This window comes from Saccopteryx bilineata, chromosome 1 (genome assembly GCF_036850765.1).
Source record: "Saccopteryx bilineata isolate mSacBil1 chromosome 1, mSacBil1_pri_phased_curated, whole genome shotgun sequence".
Classification (NCBI taxonomy): domain Eukaryota; kingdom Metazoa; phylum Chordata; class Mammalia; order Chiroptera; family Emballonuridae; genus Saccopteryx; species Saccopteryx bilineata.
In genome coordinates, this window is record NC_089490.1 from 203,119,314 (window position 1) to 203,136,715 (window position 17,402).

The 17,402-nt window shown below is 44.2% G+C and overlaps 1 protein-coding gene across 9 annotated transcripts in view; it reads right to left on the reverse strand.

Moving 5' to 3' along the window:
• The window catches only part of BLTP1 (bridge-like lipid transfer protein family member 1), a 143,718-nt gene that overhangs the window by 48,266 nt on the left and 78,050 nt on the right, over positions 1-17,402 (reverse strand). For 8 of the 9 annotated variants that reach the window (XM_066233732.1, XM_066233805.1, XM_066233743.1 and 5 more), the window contains exons 41-50: positions 15,731-15,971; positions 14,608-14,750; positions 13,927-14,146; positions 11,821-11,979; positions 10,162-10,337; positions 7,681-7,856; positions 3,605-4,311; positions 2,942-3,187; positions 2,357-2,450; positions 1,351-1,401 (exon numbers count right to left, since the gene is read on the reverse strand). In XM_066233732.1, the coding sequence (XP_066089829.1) occupies positions 1,351-1,401; positions 2,357-2,450; positions 2,942-3,187; positions 3,605-4,311; positions 7,681-7,856; positions 10,162-10,337; positions 11,821-11,979; positions 13,927-14,146; positions 14,608-14,750; positions 15,731-15,971 (2,213 nt within the window). The remainder of the gene's footprint in view (positions 1-1,350; positions 1,402-2,356; positions 2,451-2,941; positions 3,188-3,604; positions 4,312-7,680; positions 7,857-10,161; positions 10,338-11,820; positions 11,980-13,926; positions 14,147-14,607; positions 14,751-15,730; positions 15,972-17,402) is intronic. The other variant, XM_066233765.1, reaches the window with a different exon arrangement.

The window sequence follows — 17,402 nt, forward strand, 5'->3', positions numbered from 1 at the left end:
TCGAGCATGCAGGTCAGGCTCCAGCATCCCAGCGAGGAAGCAGACTGATTTGTGCTGCCTGCCTCAGTTCAGCTGTGCCTGACAATCTCTGCACTGGGCCCGGGGAATATGGCGATCTCCTGTGATTAAGTCAACTACTAAAAGTCATTAGAACCCCCCTTCCCATTTGGCAGCTGTGCCTTATATGTTAACTCTACCAGCAGGAAGCCAAGGAGGAGAGGCCTGTGAGTGATGTCACTGCAGGGACCACCTCCCATTTGCTGACTGTCACGTCTCTGAAGACACGGTGCCCAGAACATACCATGTAACTAACAACTGTTGAGTGGATGAAAATGTCATCTTAAGCCATTTAAAAGCATCCCCTCTAAAGTCATATAGTATGATTTTTGTAATACATCCAAATAACTTAGTGATAAAAGGGAAATGAAGTCTTCTTTAGCTACTATGACTACTAAAGTAGAATTAGACTTTTTTCAATACCTCTTAAGATGATGACACTAATATGGAGAAGTGATTTCTAGAAAAGTCATTTCTCTAATTTAATATTAGTGCTTCTTTTTTAGTATTCTAATTGGCTGATAAAGTGACATAGATCACATAAATCCCAACAAAGGGCTGGTAGCTGATGTTTTGTCTATGGCCTATTATCAATACGCAATGAAATAAATCTCACCAAGAATAATAATCTTAGCAGCATGGAACATAATATACAGGTTCATACACTTATTCAGCACGTTCAAACCTGTGCTAAGTAACATACTAATCTGTCATGGTGTTAAGACTCATGTGATAAATATTTTAAATACAGCAGTTAGTATAGCTCACTACCACAAAATATCAGATACATATGAGTCAAATCAAGGCACTCAAAATATAAAGCACATATAGTAAAAGCCATACACAAAATCTGTCAATCAGAGCAGTAAATGTTCATCTTACAAACAGAATTATAAGTGTAGATATTTCCAATGTTAGTGTTTTAATGATTATTTTTACAACTAGCGAAAAACCTTTTGCAAAGAGAAACACTTTAGCTCCTGCTATCACGTCAGACATTAAGAAGATGTGTGATGATAGAAATGTTAAACAGTAACTTGTCTAAAAAAAGTACAAGCAACATACAAGCACAGTGTTACTTAAAATCTTCCAACAACAAAACAAGCTGTCAATTACCAAAAAGGTAGTCCTTATCTGTGTTCTTTTTGATATCAGTAAGCTTTAACTTATAAGAGTCTATGGCAAAACAATAAAATAACTGCATACATTCCCAGCCATGCAGATAATACTATCTTTGAAAGTGTTCAATACTATGCTAGCCACAAAGCCATGAAGAAGAAGAGTAAGACATACAGAAACTCTTGTTTGGCTGTGCTTGTAGGAGACGTAGGAAAGTCCTCCAGCCTGCAGATGCAGATTCAAGGGAAAGCAGGAAGACAAAAAGAAAGCAGCACGTGAACATTCATGCATCTATCAGTGACACTGCGACCAATCGTCTGAAAGCTCTTCTCATTTCCCACTTTTAACCTATGGTTTTATTTTGTTCTCTCTTAATTGAAATTGGAAATAAAAAACCAAACACTTAACACTATTGAAATCTGGCCTAATAACTTTCGTTTTTCAAATATAAAAGTTAAGATCTTTCTTGGGCTTTTTCCGAAAGGCAAAAAGAAATCAATTATATAATACTCTTAAAAAATTGTTATATAGGTCCTGGCCGGTTTGCTCAGTGGTAGAGTGTCAGCCTGGCATGTTAAGTCCTGGGTTTGATTGCCGATCAGGGCACACAGGAGAAGCGCCCATCTGCTTCTCCACCCCTCTCCCTCCCCCTTCCCCTTCTCTCTCTCTCTCTCTCTCTCTTTTTTTTTTTTTATTTAAATTTATTCATTTTAGAGAGGAGAGGGAGAGACAGACAGAGAGAGAGAGAGAGGAAGGCAGAGAGAGAGAGAAGGGGGGGAGGAGCTGGAAGCATCAACTCCCATATGTGCCTTGACCAGGCAAGCTGAGGGTTTCGAACCGGCGACCTCAGCATTTCCAGGTCGACGCTTTACCCACTGTGCCACCACAGGTCAGGCTCTCTCTCTCTTGACAATGAGTTGATGCTTCTCATTCATATCCCTTCTTGTCTGGCAGTCCCTATCTGTCCTCTCTTTCCCTCTCTCTCTCTCTCTAAAAAAAAAAGAAAAGTCAGTTTTCTGAAAACATTTCATTGAGTGATAATACTTAATGACAGAATAACAGTATCTGGAACATTAAGCATATAAATTCTCAAAACTCAGCAGGTGTAGGATCTTTCCAATTTTTAATTTCCTCAACAACTAAAACAAATTTAAGAAGATACTAAAATCCACACACTCACTGTATGTTTGGTGTGATCCCTTCTAGCAGCACGATATTAACCCCACCAATGTGCGCAGTGGCACAGGTCTCAGTCATCTTCTGATGTAAAACATCTAAAATGGGATGAAAAACAATTATATGAATTCTGGAAATAAGATAATTGCACTTCATATTAAAATTCCATTTTATTCATAACACGTTCAGTGATGTAAGATAATTTTAAAGCTACAATAAAATGTAAAGCATATTTTGAAACTACTTTTAAAATTTTCCTTGACGTTTATTTCTATGTATTCATACATACCGACATAGTACATGTCAAAATTGAAATAATGCTGACTATTCGGTTTAACATGACAATCATGCACTACAGATAAAGGCATGAAATAGCCTAACGGCATTATAAATTTGCAAAGTAATACCTAGTGTGGAACACCTGAAAAAATTTTAAAAACAAAACGATTAGGAAAAAGAAACTACATAAACTAGCTCTCCTGAGCCACAGGGAAGGCCCCAATTGCAGAGCGGGGCATGGGGAGGAGCCCTGGAGGATCGGCTCAGAGGGGCAGCCCTGTGGGGCCGGGGGCGAGGCGGGAGGCCACACCTTTCATCTTCTCCTTAAGCGTGAAGCTGCCATGGATGCGCTTCAGCTCAGACTCCATGGTCAACCCGCCGATGTCCGCCTCCAGGTGAGTGCGGTTCACCATGCCGATCCCGAACACGATCAGGGTGACGTGCTGCGGCTCCACGGTCACCAAGCTGCGCTTCCGCTGCGTCTTGGTCACGCTGTTGCTGTCCTGTTCATTCTCAAACACCACCTTACAGGTGGGCTCCATGGGGCTCCGGACGCCTGCGGGAGTGGACAGAGACGCGGGGTTAGACATGAACCGAACGTGAGGGAAAGGGAGCTCCTGACTCACCTAGGCCTCTCTGTCCTTCCCCTCCCCAACCAGCCCCTCCCTCCTCTTCCCCACCAACGTGATTGTTAACATGCTTCCTCGTGTGCACTCACTGGGCACACTGAAAGCAAAGCAAACAGAGGAGCCATTAGGTGATTGTGGCAGGTGTGCGGGCCCCATCAGCGCCCTGAACGCGGCGCAGGGAGGGCATGGGCAGTCTGCGTCCGTCCTGCAGTCACTGCCGATTTCTTTGCCTCTCTGACCCACGTATGGTGGAGGGAAGACACAGTGAGCACTGCTGCCTCACTGCTAGGACTGCTAGGACTGCAGTTTGAAACAGAAACTTTGCAACCACCAAGCATCCTTACCCACTGGTCCAAAAGTGTCTGTGGTCTTCTCCAGGATGCCTGTGGGATCGGAGATGAGCGAGTAGAAGTTGAGCAGCTTGTACATGTTCTGCCAGCACTCAGCGGACGGCTCACTCTGCTCGGACACCGTGATGGAGTCCGAGTCGTCCAGCGGAATCGCCATGTGATCCACCGCGTCCTTGGAGCCCTTCCGGGATACCTTGGACGTCCTCCTCTCAGACCTGCCCAGCGAGTTTTTGTTTCGAGGCTCCTTTTTGTTATTCTCACTGTTGGCCCGCTTGTTCTTCACATTGTTGACACGGGTGCCCCCGTTGAGGCTGCCCCGGGAGCTGCGGCTGAAGTCAGAGGAGCGGAAGTCCCGGTGCTTTCTGGTTTTGAAGGTTGGTGTGGGCGAGGCAGACCCTGCAGTGTACCTGCTCAGCTTGATGTCGGTCTGGGTCGCTTTGATGTCGTCTACCATCGTACTGAACTGGTGGATGAGACGAACCAGCGCCATGTCCACATGCTGGCTTATGGACTGACAGGAAATGGTGAAGTTGCAGTGGAAGGTGTTATAGTAGCGCTTGTTGAGGTCGTGGAAGGAGAATGCACTGGCAGAGCTCTGGGGGGTGCACACGGACTTCTCCATCACCACCGCGCTGATGCTGAATGTCTCCAGCATCAAGGCCGGCTTGAACTCCAGGGGTGGGAGGTTCACGTGGCCTTGCCTGACCGTGGGAAAAGAACGGAAGGAACGTGACAAAGCTTTTACTTCCTCTTTGCTAGAATCATACAACCTTTATTATAGTAATTTAGGAGCAAAATAATCTCCAAGGGTGATATATGTTACAAGCCATTTAAATAATTTTAGGCATGAAATCAAGTATATAGAATTTACATTTTTCACTAAGCCAGGCTTCTAGAAAGAGGAAACTGGGCCTTAAGTCTCCTTCTTGATCTTATTATATCACCGACTGGTCACAATCAGGTTTATGGTAATGGTTTCAGGGAAGGGACACAGCAATTTTTCTTGCCATCTGATGCTACACACACCAGTGTTGGAATAGAAAGCCAATTATAGGCCAATTAGGATACCTCCCCCTTAATCCTTCTCTCCACTGATGTTAAATACGTGGTTTATATAATCTCATCACGTTTTTTATAATTTCATTTGCTATTTGAAATAAAACCCTGTTGACATACTTTGCAAAGTTGAAGGTAGTGAGAAAAACAACTAAACCAAAAAAGAGACTGCATACTAAAAACTAAACCTTTACAAATATTATTTTGGCAAATTCTCTTATCTAAAATTTTTCATGCAGGGACATTACAGTCAATTTCAACAGTAAAGAGCCAAAAATGTCTCCGATTTCCATAAACCAACTACCAATAACAACAGATCTCAGGCACTGAAGTTGTAAAAAGCCATTTTCTCCCTCTTTTTCCATGCACACTATGACTATGCAGCCATATAGGTAAAATTTTACAGGATTTATTTTCTATTAGAACACAGAAGCTGCTTTTGTGGCCTCAACTGAACTTAAAGAATCTGTAATTAGAGAAGAATAATTCCTACATGATTAGCATTTCTTATTGATAAGAAAAATATACTTTGTTGTATAATTCATGAAAATGTACAAGCTCACAGTAAGCCTACAAGCAATGCTAAGCCTGTGGTCAGAGGAGGGAAAACTGAACTGTGAGAATTAAGACAGGAGAAGAGACTCAAAAAGAGATTTAAAAAACCCACAACTAAAAGAACAAGCATTGAAAACATGTAGGGAGGCCCGAGAGCCGTGACAAGAGGAGTTCCACATAGAAGGGGAGCTCCACACGTGCAGAATCAGGCAGCCATCACGACAGAAGCAGCCCAGCAGGTACAAGCTGGCACCGCAACTACAGAGTCAAAGGGGAAATTAAAATCTAAAAATATTTACTCGCTAACATGTTCAACTATCTTGGTTCTAGACCCCTAAGTCATAAGGAAATCAGTATTTATGAAGACTTACTAGGTGCCAGAACTGAATGATTAAACACCTGCCCTGGCTTCACAGTCCTGGAGGGTTACACGCGCGCTTATATAAGAAACTAGAACCTAGTACTAAGGAGCAATAATTAGCTAATGAACAATGTGCTACAAAAAAAAGCCCAGACAAGACTGAAACTAGTGACCAGGAAAAGTGTACTGTCACAATGGTCTCCAAGTAAAGTTGACTTTAAGGTGAAATTACAGGAAATCTGAGAAATAAAAGCTAGTAAGAATATAGAGCATTCGGAGCTGATGTGATGGTAAAAAAATTAAAGGAACATTAAGTTTGGGAGACCAAAGGCAGGAAGTTCAATGCCACTCAGAGTCTCTGTGAAAACAGAGGCAAAGGAAGGTGTGTGGTCAGAGGAACCTCTAGTCCGCGGCAGTATTACATGCCACGTAGTAGGCCAATAAGTAGGTTTAACTATAGTCATACATATGCACACACACAATCATACATATACATATATGTATAAATATATACAGAAAATATAACTATGTATAACTTAATTATACATGGCAATATATACACTATATGGGTGCAAATATATACTTTTCTATATTTTTATATATATTTTATATAGTCATATGAAAGTCAGCTGTTGCATTTGGAAATACAAGCTTAATTCAGAGCTTTTACCTCTAATGGGGGGGGGTGTAAGTAAGCATTCACATCTGGTGTCTAGATTTGATGATTCCAACGTGATGGGGTTTCGTTATCATGGCTTAAATAGCACCAGTCCCCCAACCACATGCTTCAAATTTGTAACTGAAGTTTACTGTGAATAAATGCACAAAGCAGACTTGCTGCTAGCTCCTGAATCCACAAGTCACTACATAAGTAACAGTGGGCATAAGGACCAGTAACCAATTACATTAAGTGTATCAGTGACGGGTCAATGAACATTTGTCACGCATTTCACACCCAGACAGGGGTATGTAGTGTGCTGCCTCCTTGTAACATTGAAGAAAAATACAGCCCTGCCTGGTTGGCTCAGTGGTACAGCAATCATTGCGCTCTATCCACTGCGCCACCCCCTGGTCAGGCTAGAAATAGCTTAACAGTTTTATTGTTTTTTTTGTCAGGTATTATTTAATATTTTAAAACTCCTTCTTGTAACATAATCTAGTTTTGTGTACCTCTTTTATTGTTCTTATTTAAGTATTAAATGCATGAAATAATTACCTTTCGGTATATCTTTTTTTATACTTAAAAAGGTCGTTAGGGCAGAGAACCAGCTGTTAAATTATTTGAATCCCTCCACTGTCCATACCCTATTATTCTTACACACTGCAGCAAGACTCACCCACAGTAAAATGCAAGTTCACAGAAGATTAGCCCAATCTGATTAGCAGGCATATTATTTCCTATGCAAACAGTGAAGAAACTGAAGAACCGCCCATGACAATAAAGAACGACAGTAAGAGATGGTTCTTAATTTGCACCACGCTACATTTAGCATTCCTGTGTCTCTGTGTCTGCTGGCTAGGCTCTATGTGACCTCTACTGTGTTCCTAACGGAAAATACCACCACCACAAGTCAACTCAGAAAGGAGGTTAGGAATAAATTCTAAGTAAAATGTGTAAAATTCGAATCTATAACATCACAGAAATTTAACTAGTGCCAGTCATTAGTGCTAAGTGTACTGCACCATGTGCTTGTGGCTGACTCCATGCATGTGCTAACATGGTACAAAAAGAGGCCTAAAAGCGGGCCTCGTGTCCTCTCAGTGTGGCTACTGTTGTTGTTTTTTCTTAAGATTTTATTTATTGGTTTTAGAGAAAGGAGAGAGAGAAGGGGGGAGGAGCAGGAAGCATCAACTCCCATATGTGCCTTGACCAGGTAAGCCCAGGGTTTTGAACCGGTGACCTCAGCATTCCAGGTCGATGCTCTACCCACTGCACCACCACAGGTCAGGCCTGGCTACTACATTTGTTAAATGAAAATTATCTTCTCATTAAGATATTAAAATTATTTCTCAGTAGCAGGAGGAGAAAGCAGAACTAAACACACACAGGTGTTACAACTCTGTACAAACGTTCCAGGAAGACAACAACGTGAACCACCTTCTTGCTCTCTTGCCCTTCCTCTCCTTGGCCGTGTCCGAGTCCACGATGTCTGCTCTGAGGCAGTCCAGTGTCCCAGAGAAGGAAAGGTGCTCCCCAAAGTACATTCGGTAGCACAGCGGCATGGCGTCCTGGGACTGGATCCCTGTGTGACTCAGGAGAGGCTTGAAAACAACCTAAGGACACAACGTGTTCACATTAGTGCCCTTGATAATCCATCACTTACTGTGGCTTTTTCTCACCCTACCCCAATTCATATCATGTAGTGTGCAACACAGGAAAGGTCTTCTATATTCAATATAACTTGAACATAATTTAATAATTGCCAGATAATTTAATAATAATATAATTTTACTTAAAACCAAACTATAATTTGGAGCACGATTATGTGCCCCTCATCTTCCAATTAATGTTCTCTCCCTGTGACCTGGTTGGCATGCTCTTTCCTGGTTTGCTATTTCATACAAATGGAAAAACGCTTCCGTCTTCCAGGTTCAAGCCATCTTTCACTTATGGGCCTGGTTAACCCTCCACACCGACCAGGGAACCTGCTTCCCGACTCACCTCCTTGCATTCTCTTGTGACCCGCTCTACCGCCCTGAACGACCTCTCTGGCTCTGCAGAGAACCAGCACTTCAGCCCCCGAGCTTGTGGCTGCCTCTTCCCCTGGACCCCTGGCTCAAACCCTGCTTCAGCCACTTGCTGCAGTGCCTATTACCTGCACATCTTCACCAGACTTTTCTTGCTACGCCCATTTTGGTTCAATGCTCCCCTGCTCCTACAGCTGGGCTGCTAAGGACAATGACAGGAAATGATGTTATCGCACTCACTGGTGCTCCAACACCACCTAAGCTCTTAACTGAACCTCTGCACTGCCCGGCCGCCCCCTGGGGTCTGTGATGAGAGCTCCCTTTCACACTCACTTCAGTGCAGATGCCTACGCCAGCTTTCACAAGTTTCCACTGTATTACTTAATATTCACGTTCCAGGTAGATATTTGAGTTTTCTATGTAAAATAGTATAGTTTCTTTAAGAATGTGCATTGAATGCTAATAAATACAATGAATCTATTATAAAGGACAGAACAAAAAATATGATTTCTTTTCTCATTCTCCCTTTTAAAGAAAAGTAAAGTAGACCTCCAAAACAACTCTAATGTAATAGACAAGTCTCAGAAAACTTAAATGCCCAATACATTTTTTTTTGTTGTTGTATTTTTCTGAAGCTGGAAACGGGGAGAGAGAGTCAGACAGACTCCTGCATGTGCCCAACCGGGATCCACCCGGCACGCCCACCAGGGGGCAATGCTCTGCCCCTCCGGGGCATCACTCTGCCCCAACCAGAGCCACTCTAGCACCTGGGGCAGTGGCCAAGGAGCCATCCCCAGTGCCCGGGCCATCTTTGCTCCAATGGAGCCTTGGCTGCGGGAGGGGAAGAGAGAGACAGAGAGGAAGGAGAGGGGGAGGGGTGGAGAAGCAAATGGGCGCTTCTCCTGTGTGCCCTGGCCGGGAATCGAACCCGGGACCTCTGCACGCCAGGCCGACGCTCTACCACTGAGCCAACCGGCCAGGGCCTACATTTTTTAACATAAATGACTTCCTCCTGTAAGAGAAACCTGAAGCTAACAGCTCACAAACCCTGCTGTGTACTTGTGAGCTGTCGCTGTCCCAAGACTCTCAGAGAAAATATACCGTAGTCCACAGCGTCTCTCTCTGCACCAATGACTAAACCCCAGCAGTCCCCATCCTTCTCTGAGCCTGGCTCTATCAGCTTACCCTTCTTCCCTCTTTTCTGGGGCAGGACCATCTCAATTCCTCCTAAGCATGGTAATATGCTCACGTCTCTTTTCTCCTCACCAAACACACCTCTCAAAGCCTGGGACCCGTTCTGACTCAGCTTCTGCTCACTTGAACTAAAAAGGTATCAAAAATTTCTCTTTGCACCTTCCATACGTAATCCATTCAATGAGACCTTGACACCATTTCTCCTTTACCTCCTTATCAAAGCCACAGCCATCCACGCTAACAGCCTCGTTACCACTTGTGTGAATATTTCAGTGATGCACATTCTCACCTCTCCTTTATCTCCTTCAATCCACGCAGCACATTGCTACCCATGTCCAGCATAGTCACATCCTTCCTCCACTCTAAACTCTTCAATGCTTCCCCACTGCTCACTCAGAAATCTCAACACAGCAGTGAAGCCTAAAGAATACCACTGAATTTATCTTTCTAGCGATTCTGTATCTCCAAACAAGAACGTCACTGTATTAGATAGACAACTGGGCCAGCCTTCTGCTTAATGAATATAGATGGTACTTAATGGACCCCAGTACTTTCTGAAGGTTCCCGTTCTGTGCATGAAGGCTTCAGGCAGAAAGCACAGAGAAGTTCTCACTGAAGGCCCCGATGCACAAGAAAGCGGGCTACAGCGGCCGAGCGCCGCCCCAGGAGGCCTCCGCAGCCCAGGGCGCAGGCTCACCTGTGCGTCGGCCAGCTGAACCGCAGGGAAGCCCTGGTTGGCTTCCTCTACACCCGCCACGTCGTCCTGGCTCGTGCTGTGCTGGGAGTGCGTCCCATCCAGAGTGTTCTGGTCGCTGGACAGGACGGTGTTGAAGTCTGAGGCCGAGGGTATTGTGGGAAGGTTGGGTGCAATACCTGACAGGAAAAATGTGCAAGAATGAAATCTAAATGATAGGAAAATAAGAGACGTGAAGGGGCACACAGTCAACTTACAAAGCCCATATGGAGCAGTATCACTGGGCCACTTAGCTAAAGAGAAAAAAATAGTGTGCATTTTTAGGTTATTTTCCAGATGTGATTAATAAAAGGTGAAATTAAGCTAAATTTTCAGTAAACATCAGTGGTCCTCACACAAGAAGTCTGCAGGAGAGCAGTCAGTCCTCACGCAGATGGCCATGGCCAGATGAGCTGTGCCCCACCCCTGTACAGAGGTGTGGACAGTGTGGACAGCGGGGTCACAGCCCCGTGCAGATGGCCATGGCTGGACGAGCTGTGCCCCCCGCCCCCCGTACAGAGCTGTGGACAGCGGAGTCACAGCCCCGTGCAGACAGCCATGGCCGGATGAGCTGTGCCCCTCCCTCTACAGAGGTGTGGACAGATGGCTGCAGGTGCAGAAGTGGCTACACACCCACAAGGAAAGGACAGAGCACTCACATATTTTGTCTGAATGGAATTTACTAGTGATCCTAATAGCTTACAGATTAAGCTTAGCTGCCTTCCATAACTAGAATCAAAAGCTACCTTACATACTCTTTCTAAAGAAAAAAATTACCCCCAAAAGAATAAAACCCACAAAACCATATATCTAGTAAACTTGGAAAAAAAGGGTGACTCTGCTTACATTTCCGCAGACAGCCACCCCCTTCTTTATGAATTCCCTGATGCTCTTCCTGCTGCTTCTACGTATTCTTTTTTTTTTTTAAGATTTTAAAAATTTGTTCATTTTTAGAGAGAGAAGAGAGAGAGAGAAGGGGAGGAACAGGAAGCATCAACTCTCATATGTGCCTTGACCAGGCAAGCCCAGGGTTTCAAAACATGACCTCAGCATTCCAGGTCAAAGCTTTATCCACCGTGCCACCACAGGTCAGGCCTCATAGTCTTTTAAAAATTAATAAATTGCCCTCATTTGTTTCCTTCTTTGAGGACAAGAATCTCACTTTATTCCTCTTAGTACACCCTCAGATGTACTTAAATATTTAAGTAACTATAAAGAATATAAGAACGCTATTAATAGTTACTGTATCCCAGAGAAAGCTAGATAAACTGAAAACACTTTCTGTAAGGTAGGTATAAAACATTGTAATCATATACTGCACATTTTATTTACCTCCCTTTGGTGTTGTAGGACTTAAATAAACCACATTAAATGGAAGTTTTAAACTCTTTAAATCATAGGTGATCTACTCTCACATCTGACTTTCCCAGGAACACTGAGTGACTGCCTATGACGCCCTCCCTCAACTGCAAATTACCAAAGGCATTCCATAAATGGTCAATTTCAACTAAAGAGCATTTAAAAGTTGAAGAGTTTTTAATCCTCCTCTGAAAAACAGGATTTTGCAATACATGTCCAGGCATCCCATGGACAGTTAAGCAAAGCAGCATGACAAGTGCGTACCTGTGGGGAGACTGCTGTGTCCTGACCTGGGGACCGGCGACTCCTGGACCACGCTTCCTCGGTTGCCCACAGCGTTGGACATCCAGTTGTAGAAACTCACAGAGGATGGCTCAGACAGCAAGGGGTGTTCAGACAGCATGTCCGTGGCCATGGTGTTTCCTGAAAATTCAGTTTTATTAAGTCTAGTATTATTTATGTACTAAGGAACAGAAAATATGACTTACGTAATTTTTTTTTTGAAAAGTCATGTTTAAACATCTATTTTTGCAGATGTTTTCTCTTTTTTTAATTTTATTAATTGATTTTAGACAGATATAGGAAGGGGGAGAGGAGAAGGAGAGAAGGGACAGAGGGAAAGAGGAGGGAGGGAAAAAGAGAGAGAGAGACAGAGATAGAGAGAGAGAAGCATTCATTGGTTGCTTCCCACATGTGCCCTGATTGGGACCAAACCCACAAACTTGGGGTTTGGGGTTGACACTCTAACTCAGTGGTTCCCAACCCCCAGGCCGCAGACCAGTACCGGTCCAGGGGCCATTTGGTACCGGTCCACAGAGAAAGAATAAATAACTTACATTATTTCCGTTTTATTTATATTTAAGTCTGAACGATGTTTTATTTTTTAAAAAATGACCAGATTCCCTCTGTTACATCTGTCTAAGACTCACTTGACGCTTGTCTCAGTCATGTGATACATTTATCCGTCCCACCCTAAAGGCTGGTCCGTGAAAATATTTTCTGACATTAAACCGGTCCGTGGCCCAAAAAAGGTTGGGGACCACTGCTCTAACCCAGTGTTTTTCAACCAGTGTGCCGCAGCACACTAGTGTGCCGTGAGACATGGTCAGGTATGCCGTGGGTAAATTAAACATGGGTCCCCAAACTACGGCCCACGTGCCGGATACGGCCGGCTGCCAGCCGCCTCCATCCGAACATAAACATTCCCCTCACAATCCCTCCAGCTAACAGTGACAGGAAGAATGGAGGCACAAGGAACGCTCACTGACCAATCACCTTCTAGGATTCATCCCGACCACTAGCAATGAACCAATAGTAGGACGCCTCTCATCCACACTCAGGAAGGTCCCTGCTCCAGCTGCCACGCACTTGTCATTGTGTGGCCTCGGCGAGTAGTTGAAGCTGCTACTCCTCCCCATGGTCCCGATTTCTAATCCTGGTCAGGACTGGAGGTAAATGTTGCCACCACTAGATGAAGCCTCAGCCACAGCTGGTTATGTCTACCCTGATGATGTATATAGATATTTGACCTTTTTCTTTTTAAAAGAGGCCCCGCAGAGGGTGATAAACAATGCATCACAATGATATCTAACTTTAAAGCTAAAGTTTGCTGATCTTCCTTTGGACAGTTTTTGGTTATCTGTTGCCAAGGAGTTCCCCATTCTGGCCAACAAAGCTATTTTGACATTGCTCCCGTTTTCAACTACATATCTATGTGAGCTGAGCTTCTCAAGTTTGACTGCGATAAAAACTAAAAGCAGAGAGAGACTGAGAACTGTTGAGGAAGAGCTTCGTGTCTGTCTTTCTACCATTCCTGCCAGGATATCCCTTTTGTGTTCATCGAAACAGGCCCAGGTTTCACACTAAGTATAAATACATTTAGAAACTATATTATTAACTATATGTATAATATGTACTGTGTTAGAGTGTCATTTTGTGTCATTTTGGTAGGTGGTGTGCCCCAGGATTTTGTAAATGTAAAAAATGTGCCACAGCTCAAAAAAGGTTGAAAATCACTGCTTAACCAACTGAGCTAACCAGCCAGGGCGAGCCAATGTCTTCAAATTCACTGTATGATATTGGTATTTGGCTATTCAGGTATTAATAAATAAGTTATTTATTATACCCGGGAAATGCATGGACAGCTGATCTAGACAGCAACCCACACCACACCTTGGTTGACAGCAATGTCAAATACTGCGATTTAAAAATGCAAACTAAGGGCAAGAAGACACTAATGGGTTACAAATAGAAGTCTCCCGAAATCCTCAGAGACCAGGTGTAATATGAGAGTGTAGTTATGCATCCAGAGTATGCATCTAGAGAAGTTTAACCCTGTGCTTGCTGTCTCAGCTCTCCGCCAAGCCTCACCTGTCCTGGTCAGGGAGCTGCTCTTCCCGGCCACGCCGCTCCTCTGTGGGGTCCCCTCCAGGAGGTTGTGCAGGCTCGGGAAGCTCCCGGTCAGGTAGCTGAGCAGGCTCTCCTTCCGTGGGCTCTCCTTAACCGGCATCCCTGCACGGCCCATGTGCACTGGGGAGTCCGTGGCCGTGTCTCCACTGGTGTAGCTCAGAGAGTGGTAGGGGTGGATGCCCTGCAGAAGAAGCCCGCGGGTCCTCCTTACACACGTGACCATGATAGCCAAGAGCCACGCCTGCCGTGACCCTTGACGCCCGCTGTGGCTCACACAGTACCACCCAGAACAGTGCCACGAGAACACACGAGACACTCGCTCAAACTGCACACTGATCACACACAATCACACGATCGACATTCTCAGTACTGCGTGTTATTGAATCCAATGTTCAATAAACAAAGTAGAGCTCTAAGGCTTGGTGTTAAGGTAGTCCTTATTCAATACTAACTACTACTGATGATATAATTTCCAAGATATATTTACACTAAGCATTACTAATTGTGTTCTTTCAACAAAAAATACTCTTTCTACTAAATTTAATAATTGAGGGTGAATACATAGAACTTAAATTTGAGAGAGCCCAAGTTTAGGTAGTCTCTGCAAATTTAAACAGCCAAGCAGAAGCAGCAAAAAGGTACCTTTATCTTTAGTGCTGAGTCGCTGTGGGTGTGCGTCTTGGACAGTTTCCTCATTATCTCCGCTCCACTCACAGGCCCGGAGCCGCCGGGTGGTGGCCGGCTGGCAGACCCCTCCAGCAGCATCGTGTGCTCGCTGACCGTGGCTGCAACGGTGCCAAAGGACAGGGGCTGCAGGCCACCAGACACGCGCCGCAGCACCAGCTCCGGGCTCCTGGGGCTGCAGCTACACACAGCTCTCCGCATCCCCTGGCAAGTTAACTGTGGGATCTCCCATAATGCCACCCAAAGGGTGGGAGACCAAAAACCAACTCAATGGAGCTCAAGAAAGCACAGAACTCTTACAGGTAAACGCAGGCATTGCTGATAATTAATTAGGAGGAATATTTGCTATAGTGTTCTTTCAATTTCGGTGTCAACTTTAAATTATCAAAATAAATAATAAAATCCAGACTATCGCTCATAACACATTTACATTTATTTACTAAATATAATTTTAAAGTTTTTGAAAAACAAACGGACTGAAAGCTCTAATTTTAGTGCTACTGTCTATTCCAATGGTACCTTTAATGTTTTTTCAAACTCTCCTAAGAACCGTACATCTCATGATAACAATAAAAATTAAACTGTTAAGAAGCACTAAGCATGCACGTGGACTTGTGAATGCACACACGCACGCTGGTGCCCGGGCACAGCCGCCATGCTGAAGGAATCCTGCACCGCGCTCAGGCCTGAAAACGTCATACAAATGCAGGTCCACCAGGCCCTGCATAAAATTCAAACGCCCCTTTAAACGACTGTGGCATAGAGCAAGGAGACAAAGAGACACATATAATTTTTAAATGGAGATGAATGTGTTTCACTCAAACTATTCTAGTTCTACAAAAATGTCTATTGTTTGTAGTGAATAGATTAGAAACCTACTACATTTCACAAAATTAAATTTAAGAATCCAGTCACTATAAGATTGCAACATTGTTATCATTTGTTTGGACTAATACAAATTATACTTAAAGAATTAAGCATGACACATCAAAATTTCAAATCTGGGACACAAATTATTAAAATTATCGCATGTACTAGGTTACCAGGCACATAATAACTAGATAAATATTTATAAAACTACCTGCGTCAAATTCAAATTCTGCTCCATCAGCACTGGTATCGCTCTGAAGGCCACCTCCATTGTCCAGCCCAAGGCCATCCTCATGGTCCTGGTCCACAGCTGCCGGGGGCTTCAGGGGCTGTGCGGGCCGATGCAAGCTGACCCCCTTGAAGGCTGGTGTCACCACAATGAACTTCATCCACTGCCTGGCCAGGGCCACTAGCCCTTTCTTTAAGGTCACCAATGCAGGGAGTCCATCACTCTATAACAGCAAGGGCACCTTACTCCAAAAACAGCTACCATGTAAGTGCTTTGCATACTTTATTCACTTAAATATCATAGCCGCCACTTAGAAATGAGGAAACTAGAATTCATATGTTAAGTAGTTTGTGCAAGGTTACACAGAGACTCAGTGTTTCAAGCTGACTATAGAACTCAATCTCTCAACATGAGGTCTCATCTTGTTATAAACCACTCAGCAGTTCCAGGAGAATGAGACTAAGTGTGGGTGCAGAACTGGGGTTCTTCTAAAGAAGCAGTCAACGTGCTTTACCTTTTTTACCCAGTTGAAGAATCAAACATATTTTGAATCTGGAATATTCATTATCCAAAGATGGAATGAAATTACTCCCCTTCAAAGAGTATATTTAACATTAAAAATAATAAATTACTATAGGTAAATGCTAGACATAGATGGATTTGTAAATGCTTTGAAAGTTAAATGTATTAACAATTACAGAATTTAGAATATATTTCATTCCATATGGTGGTGATCGTAAGAAAGGAAACTTGGCTATTTTTCCTATTGGAGACAGCCTAGGGAGAAAATATCCAACTCCTCTCCATCCCCCTTCCTCCAATTCCCTGTGTTAGGAGAAACGGTTCTGATTGGAAGAAGTATCTCCCAGACAGTGGGGATCACCTCATTTACATTGTGAGCCTGCCCTTTCAACCCAGACTCAAGGCAGGAGGGCATCCTGGGATCCTGCCCCCTCCGTGGAAAGCACCCCTGGGCAGAGCCCCCACCACGGGACATTCAGTCATCCTCTGTTCTGGTCTCTGGCCCTGGCTACACCGGCAGGTTAGCCTCGCACTGTGGGCCTCCCCGCCCCTGCATCCCAGGTGGGAGTAGAAAGAGGAGCTACACCAGCCTCAGGCCAAGTACCTTTTCCAAATTCATTATGTATTGGCGATTCTGTCACTGGAGGTGAACAGGAACCTGAGTGGTCATTACCAACACAGATCCACTGACCCCTAATTCCTGTGTATCCTCCACTGACCAGAAGCTGGGCAGGAGAAGGGCACGCCTTCAGGACTACATCCCTGATCACATGCTACCTTCCGAAATGCTGCTCAGGGGCAGAGATTATTGTGTTTAGTACAATCACATTTTCTCCCCTCAATCATTAGTTAGTCGTCACTTCATTAAACACTGCTGTTCACTATGACTCTGGTGACTACTCTCTTGCTTGAAACCCTCTAGACCTCTGGTTTCCAAGACCTCTTTCCTGGTTCTCCTTTCCCTCCTCGGCACTCTGTGTACCTCTGTCCACCCTTCCCACCTCCTCTAACATTGGTATTCTTCAGGGACAGGGACCCATCCTTGCCTTGACAGTTTCCTAGCCAACACTGCATTCCTAGAAGTCTTAGCCACGTCCATGGCTTCTAAATCCCTCATGCTATCAACCCCCAA